This window comes from Hyperolius riggenbachi, chromosome 4, assembly GCF_040937935.1.
Source record: "Hyperolius riggenbachi isolate aHypRig1 chromosome 4, aHypRig1.pri, whole genome shotgun sequence".
In the NCBI taxonomy this organism is placed as follows: domain Eukaryota; kingdom Metazoa; phylum Chordata; class Amphibia; order Anura; family Hyperoliidae; genus Hyperolius; species Hyperolius riggenbachi.
Genome location: NC_090649.1, coordinates 95079746 through 95088098, shown reverse-complemented (window position 1 = coordinate 95088098; position 8353 = coordinate 95079746). Strand labels below are relative to the sequence as shown.

Here is an 8353-nt window from a genome sequence, read left to right as displayed (position 1 = left end):
TGCTGAGGTAAAATTTGATTAGTCCATTTTCAGGGCTGGTGCACACCAAAACCCGCTAGCAGATCCGCAAAATGCTAGCAGATTTTTAAACGCTTTTTTTTATTTTTATGAGGCGTTTTGCTAGCGTTTTGCGGATTGCTGCTGCGGTTTTCAGTATAGTAGATTTCATATATTGTTACAGTAAAGCTGTTACTGAACAGCTTCTGTAACAAAAACGCCTGCAAAACCGCTCTGAAGTGCCGTTTTTCAGAGCGGTTTGCGTTTTTCCTATACTTAACATTGAGGCAGAAACGCACCCGCAATCCAAAAAATGCCTCACCCAGGCATTTTTCGTTTCTGCAAAACGCCCCCCGCTCTGGTGTGCACCACCCCATTGAGATACATTGACCAAGCAGATCCGCAGCCGCAAGCGGATCTGAAAACGCCCAAAAAGCCGCTCGGTGTGCACCAGCCCTCAAACTGCGTAAGTTTGCATACAAATGTGCATAATGCTGCATCAACTCAAAATTATTTGCATCTCATTGATCATCCCTATTGACAAGCTCTACAAATGAGGTTGTTAATGTTTTCCATATTATCCAAAATTAAAAATAAATAAAATAAAAAACCCCTTTTTGGTGAAGTTGAACAGGTTTCAGTAAAGCACGCCACCAGCAATGTGAGACTAGAACAGGTATAAAATAGCCACCAGCTTCCAAGTGGCTACGAGTTCGGACCTACTCAGATTCGAAATCTTAATGAATGCAGGTGTGACCGAGGGGAAACTGAGGGGTTAGCTTACCCAGAACTCTGTGGGATCCTATGCGTATCATTTCCCTCACATGTAGCATACTTTTCCCCACTCACTACTGCACTTCTTCCTTTCGGCTTGGAGGAAGTGCGGTAGTGAGTGCTGGAACGCATCACATAGATTGCATGTGAGAGGAATGATATGCGTAGGATACCACGGACTTCTAGTTAAGTTAACAACCCCCCCCCCCCCCCTTCCGTCAACCACAATCACTCCTGCATTCACTAAGATTAATTAGCATTTAAAATCAGAGTAGCTACGAACTCGTAGCTACTCGGAAGCCCATCACTATAAGCCACTTCCTCAGACTTGGGCTGAGGCGCTTGTTTTACCCAGAGTTCTTTAGAAAGTAATAGCTGCTAGGCACAGGTAATTAAGCATCTGAGATAAAGTTCTGTCATAAAGCCAGCATATATTTCCGCTCTTCAAACTGAGATAACTGAAAGCTGTAATGCATAACCAATACAAAGTACTGTAAAGCCTTTAATACTGAGAGCAAGTAAACAAAACAAAACAAAAAACAGAAAGTGCTTCAGGACCAGTGAAGATCAAGGCAAATTGTCTACAACCTACAATTCAAAACAAAGCCAATCAAACTTTGCAGCTGATGAGTCTGCCTGGTTCAGGCTGAGGCCCCTTTCACACTATGGGCACAGAGACAGTGCATGGCAATATTACCGGTACTACCGCCAGCAGCGTACCATGAATGACGCCATTAGCGCAACCCACAGTACTCAAGTAATACAATTATTGCTATGGTGACATACCCGCAACTGTGGCAATGCTTGCAATACTTGAGTAGTACCAGTAATATTGATGTGCGCTGTCTTCATGCCGAGATGGCCCATAGTGTGAAATGAGCCTCAAACTGAGCTGGGCAAAGTCATCAGCTGCAAAGTTTCATTAGCTTGCTTGCGCTCAGGCAGCCCCCTCCCCATGGAGTTGGCACATCGCTTTCTGCGCTCTGACGTGACATGTGACGGTTTCTCACAGCCCCATTATCGCTTCCAAGCGCAAATACTAACTGCGCTACTAATGCCCCTGTTAAGCACCATCGCAAGGATGGCAGAAAAGCAGTAAGAACGCTTATAACTGATGCTGATTACACTCCATGGAAAAGAGGCCTAAGTTAATTAATCTTAACGGTCCGTACACACATCCAATTTTTATCTGCAGATGCCTCTTCCATGAAGTATGACAGTTTACCTACATAGTCTGTTCATAACATTCAAAACCTGTTGGCCCTCCTATTACATGGCAGTGGTTAAAGTCATCTGCAGATTAAAACTAGATGTGTGTATGGAGCCTATAAAACGGATTAGCTCTGTCTGGTTGGATTCAGGTTCAGCCGTCATTAGATTCCTGCACAGCAAATAAACAAATGTAAAGTCTGATTTTTAGTTCATCTCTAGTGTAATTCATATAGAAGATTTATGTAGGCCTTTATGCTATGTAAATATGTCAAGGCTGCATAAAGATTGTAGAACCTTGTACAGCCTCAGTTCTGCAGTTGTCGGCTGTATTCCCAGTGCAGGTGCCATCCACGTGAATTATGTATCCTCTCAAATGTGTTTGGACAAGTTTTCTCATTTTTCACACACCGAGCTCTAGTGGCCTTTGCTGTGTGTATTAGGAGATGTTACACCAGGCATGGGCAAACTCGGCCCTCCAGCTGTTACGGAACTACAAGTCCCACAATGCATTTGCCTTTATGAGTCATGACTGTGGCTGTCAGACTCCTGCAATGCATTGTGGGACTTGTAGCTTCTTAACAGCTGGAGGGCCAAGTTTGCCCATGCCTGCGTTACACTGTAATGCTGAATACTCACCTGACGTCACAGGAAGATGGATGCCAGAGATGTCCCCAGACCAGGAACGTTCCCCAATCCACCTTCCTGCAGGCAGGTACACGTGATGTCATGCAACGGGTGCGAACGGGAAGACAAGACATCGCGGTACTTTGCACAGAGTCATCTGGGATGTTAAAGATGCCATTCGCCATGACGGTACTTATCGCAGCACGCCGCCAAACGTTTTGCGTAATCATGTGCCTGTACACACTTCGCAAGATCAAAGAAACGATCGCTTGTTGCTAAAAAAAAATATGATATTATTATTATTATTATTATTATTATTATTATTATTATGTTGTCGGAAGAATCACTGCAGAAATTGCAGAGTGGGTACAGAGGCTCAGACAGGAATCACTATTAGAGAAAATGGCACACTTGTCCTGCATGCAGAATTGCACAGCATCTTAATCAGTGAGTCACATTTTAATGCAGTCCCTGTAGGTGGGGGGTGGGGGAAACTTTGCTGCCGGTGTTCCAACATTTTAGCATACCCGACAAAATAGCATACAAATGCTACTGAGCATGTGCAAAGTCATGCAGGTCATAAATTAACCCCATCAGCAGCACTAAACTTGCAAGCCGAGTTAGCTGCCTGTGTGCTCCACTATCCGAGTGGACAGAGAATAAAAAGTTGTCCGAGCGAAGTGAGGACCGAGCCCGCAGCCACACCTGCACTACTTTTTCACACACCGGTGCGATTACCCTCCCATTGCTGACTGACAGCTGATGCATGCAGAAAACGCACATTAAAACGAAGATTGTCTGCAGAAAACTGTAGCCGTTTTTCTGTGCAGCCAAGTGTGATCCCTCCCTCAACAAAAAAATGCCAATGATCTATCCCAGACGCGTAGGTGGAGCTCCTACAAGTATGTGTGGAAGATGTCCACATATTTCTGTGTAAATCTCTATGGACGCCACACAAGTTTGTTTGCAAAAAACATTTGTGCTTTTCTTCAGCAGCTAGTGTAAAGGAAAAAAAAATTGGAACTAGATGTGAACAGTCCCAGTGAGTTAAAGCCCTTAGCTTTCCTTTAGGGAACCTAAACTGAGAAGGATGTGGATTTTTCATTTAAAAATAATACCAGTTGCCTGACTCTCCTGCTGATCCTGTGTCTCTAATACTCTCAGCCACAGCCCCTCAACAAGCATGCAGATCAGGTGCTCTGACTGAAGTCAGACTAGATTAGCTGCATGCTTGTTTCAGGTGTGTGATTCAGCCACTACTGCAGCCAAAGAGATCAGCAGGACTGCCAGGCAACTGGTATGGTTTAAAATGAATCAAATATGGCAGTGTCCAAATTCTTCTCACTATAGTCGTCCCACTAATGATCCAATTTCCTGAACAATCGACCATCTGATCCAATCGCTGCAACTGCGGGTCAACCAACGAAAAGTAAAATGAAAAGCAATCTGAACAGACTAAAATATTCATTACAGAATTCGCATCAACAGAACAATCAATAGCACAATCGTTTGTCATCAATCGGCGCCATTACAGTACCCAAAAAAATTGTATAGTCAGTCATTGGGGAGATTGTACCGTTATAGGCACCTTTACAAGGGCTGTCCGTTGTAGGGCTCGTTTCCACTATTGCGGTGCGGAATCGCCTGGATTCCACCGCTGATGAAATCGCATGCGGATGCGATTCCCCATGCGTTTTTTGCCGCGAATTCGCATGCGATTTCACATAGGTGAGGGTATATACGATTAACCATGTCACTGCCTGTGTGAATTTACATTGGTACCTATGCGAATTCGCATGCGAATTCACGGCAAAAACCGCATGGGGAAAACGCATGCGATTTCCCTATTAAATACATTGCATGCGATTCGCATGCATTCCACTCGCAGGCGAATTCTGCGGCTCTTTTGTGCGTTTTTTCACCGCTGAAAAAAAACGCACTTCAACAACGCTGCAGTGGAAACAGGCCCATCCACTTGCATTACATGTGCGAATCCATATGCGTTGGATGCATGCGGATTCGCGATAGTGGAAACGAGCCCTTAAAGCGATTTTGCATTGAGGGGGAACACATGCAGACTTGACTAGTGCGACCTCTGCCCAATGCAGAATATCCGTGCTATAGAACTATAAAATGTATTGTGTCAGGCCTGTAACCTTTTAGATCATATATACACACTCTGAATGGCTAGGTGCTCTTTCTTGCTCTGCATGTACCAGAGTTAGCTGGGGCTGAACTAGAACTTTGCATAAAGTTAGTGGGATACAGAATAGGGTGCTAGTGTGGTTGGGGTAAGCCAGAGAGAAAGTTCATAGGGAAACTCTGCTAATGTGTTTGGGTGGATAGCACCCTCCCTAATTGCTAGGTTTCAGATAGGTTGTAGTAATAACACAAGCACACTATTCAGCCAATTAGAATGCTTCAAGTTGTAGTTGTTGCTGTGATTGGAGAACTGCTCCCTATGGACTCATTCTAACCATGCTAGCTCCCAGAATACAGATAATTAACAGATAACATGATTAATTCATCATTCGCTTTCCAAATCTGACTAAAACTGACCAAATTTTGATTTCTGATTCATGTATAGAAAACATTGACGTGAAGTGAGAATTTAAACACAATAATAAAAAAAGTTTTATACATACCTGGAGCTTCCTCCAGCCCCATGCGCACAGATCGCTCCCGTCCTCAGTCTTCTGCATCACCGGTACCGGGTCCTGTAACAGCGGCCAGTCTGCGCAAGAGAAGTGCGCTCTCTACGTATCTCTGTGGCAGAAGCCAGGAGACATACGTAGATAGCGCACTTCTCTTGCGCAGACTAGACACGACTGGCTGAAGCTACGGAACTCTGTACCAGTGATACAGAATGCTGAGGATGGCGGCGTGGGAGCGATCTGTGCGCATGGGGCTGGAGGAAGCCCCAGGTATGTATAAAACTTATTATAGTCTCTGGTACACCTCTAGTAATCAATGCAATATAATTCTGTATTTTTATAGCATTGGCAAGTTCTGCTGCACTTCAATGTACACAGTCAAACTGTCACTGACTGTCCAACAGGTAAGCTTACAAAGTAATCCCTACCATAGTCACTCTAATATTCCTACCATGGGGAGCAATTATAAGACAGTTGAAGTGAGAGGTATATGGAAGCTGCCATATTTATTTCCTTTTAAGCAATACCAGTTGCAGATCAGGTGTATCTGACATTATTGTCAGATCTGAATAGATTAGCTGCATGTTTGTTTCTGGTGTAATTCAGACACTTCTGCTGCCAAATAGATCAACAGGGCTGCCAGGCAACTGGTATTGCTTAAAAGGAAATAAATATGGCAGCCTTCATATTCTTCTCACTTCAGTTGTCCCTTAACATACCAGTATGTTTTTGGGATGTTGATGGGCAAATACAGGGAGAACATGCAAACTCCATGCAGATAGTGTCCTGGCCAATACTGAAACCTGGGTCTCTAGCGCTGCAAGGCTACAGTGCTAGCATATATTGCCATTACAGTGCCAGTCTACTTTAGGGGACAAAGCAGGGAACGTCACAGTGAAATTCCACTAACATGATTGGGTGGACAGCACCCTCTGGAAGTCCTAGGTTCCCAATAGGTTATAGTAAACTACAAGCACACTATTTAGCCAATCACAACACGTTGTGCTGTAAGAGTACTGTGATTGAAGAACCATTCCCTATGAGGTTTCCTGCTGGGTTCCCTAAAGTAGTCTAGCGCCAATATTACTTCCATGATATAATTCAGTTGATGCATAGTATTGAGTGGTTTCTAGAAATATTATTAAAAAAAAAAATCAACTTGGTAGTTTTTGGCTTTACAAGCACAGAATTAGCAGAGGCCAAACCAGAACTTTGCACGGGGCTAATCAGATTTGGAAAGCTAATGACTAATTAACAGACACCTTGATTAATTCATTTTTGCAGCACCAAATTATTCAAAGTTAAGCTTAATTTTTATATCTAGGGGTAATAAGCTACTTTTATCCCCCTTAGCGATTTTTAGACATGACATCTATTTCTAGAGGTTATGCTTTACATATGTATTCACGCACCCATGGATTAACAGACACACAAGTGTGTGACCTAGGATTTGGCTCATCAGGAGGTAGCGTGCAATGACCTTTAACGTCAGCTGTCAATTTAAATAATAGATTCAATGCAGGTTCAATGCAAGCCTAATGCAGTTTGAGGCCAGTGGTTTACTTTTTTCCAGTTGTACACAAACCTTTTTCCTCAGGTTGAAGTCTCCAAACGGTCATGTACGCTAGCCATTACTGTGTCATTGAAAATTAAGAAAGAAAAAAAAAAACAACAACCCTGGGAGCCCAGAGGTGGCAGACCTGTGCAGGCACTGAGCAGCTGATGACCCCTGCGGCTCCCCCTCCCCAATAACCCCATCCACTCACCTGGTCTACAGGCAATTGCACTGCATGGCTGAGGGGTAGCAGCAGTGTGGAGCCTGTGGTACTTGTAGCCATGGCAATTCCTCCAGTGAAGGATGAGGAAGATGATGCTTAAGATGCTCTCCTTGCAACCCACTGACAGCTTGAAGCTAAGGACCTTCCCTCCAGTCCTTGCTATGGCAAATATACAGCAACAACAAAAATAATGCAATGAATCCACAGATGTGCCCTAGCACAGTCCCCCAACTATAGCAGCAGCAGCAAGATGCAGCCCCACAATGTGAACTGTGATCCTCCAAAGCCTGGGAAAAAATAAAATACAAAATAAAAAAAAATCCAGAAAGTGCTGGCACTGGATCTCACATCATTGATGGGAAAGGGAGAGCAGCCAAGTTCTGCAATGCTAAAGATCCAGCAGCAGTTTATCCATGCAGAGATATGACAAAGCCACAGCCTGGTCTTCCTCCTCCTCACACTGCTCAGTGTACTGAATGCAGAATTACAGGGGGGAGGAGGAGGGAGGAAAAAAAAAAGCAGCACTGGGTTGGGAAATAGCAAACCTTCATGTATGGAAGCCCAGACAGCACATTCTGTGCGAGAGTCACAGTGGAAATCACAGCGCCTGCCCTGGCCTCTGCTGCACTGCATGCTGGCTGCAGGACGACGCCAAACCTGCTGGGGACCGGAGATGTGTGCGCCTCAACATGTGCGCTCCACTCCCATTATTATTACAGCTATCATTACCAGTCAAGGAAATAAAGAACTGAGCTTGTTTTTTGCCACCAGTGGCTATCTTTATTTTTCTGAACCACAGCTGAGATCATGGCTGACCCAGATTTCGCTGATTAATCACCCCCTTTGAAATCTACAATGCTTTTACAGACAGCCTTATGCCTGGTACAGTGGTACACACCATGCAATTTCCCATGAGATAGATGGGTCGAATCGTTTATTTCCGACAGATTTCCGAGTTTGTATAGGGCCTCTTGCACACTACATGCGATTCCAATTTAAAGGGGAACTGAAGTGAGTGAAATGGTGGCTGCCATATTTATCTCCTTTTAAACTATACCAATTGCCTGGCTGTCCTGCTGATCTATTTGGCTACAATAGTGTCTGAATCACACCAGAAACAAGCATACAGCTAATCTTCTCAGATCTGACAATAATGTCAGAAACATCTGATCTGCTGCATGCTTGTTCAGGGGCTATGGCTAAACGTATTATATGCAGAAGGTCAACAGGACTGCCAGGCATTGCTTAAAGAGACACTGAAGCGAAAAAAAAATTATGATATTATGATTTGTATGTGTAGTACAGCTAAGAAAT

The 8353-nt window shown here is 44.0% G+C and overlaps 1 protein-coding gene across 1 annotated transcript in view; it reads right to left on the bottom strand.

Annotated features, from left to right (window-relative positions):
• Positions 1-7500, bottom strand: part of MBOAT2 (membrane bound O-acyltransferase domain containing 2) — a 271358-nt gene extending 263858 nt beyond the window's left edge. Inside the window, exon 1 of the mRNA XM_068280328.1 lies at positions 7028-7500. Within this exon, the coding sequence (XP_068136429.1) occupies positions 7028-7099 (72 nt within the window). The 5' untranslated portion in view covers positions 7100-7500. The remainder of the gene's footprint in view (positions 1-7027) is intronic.
• Between the last annotated feature and the right edge of the window lie 853 nt (positions 7501-8353).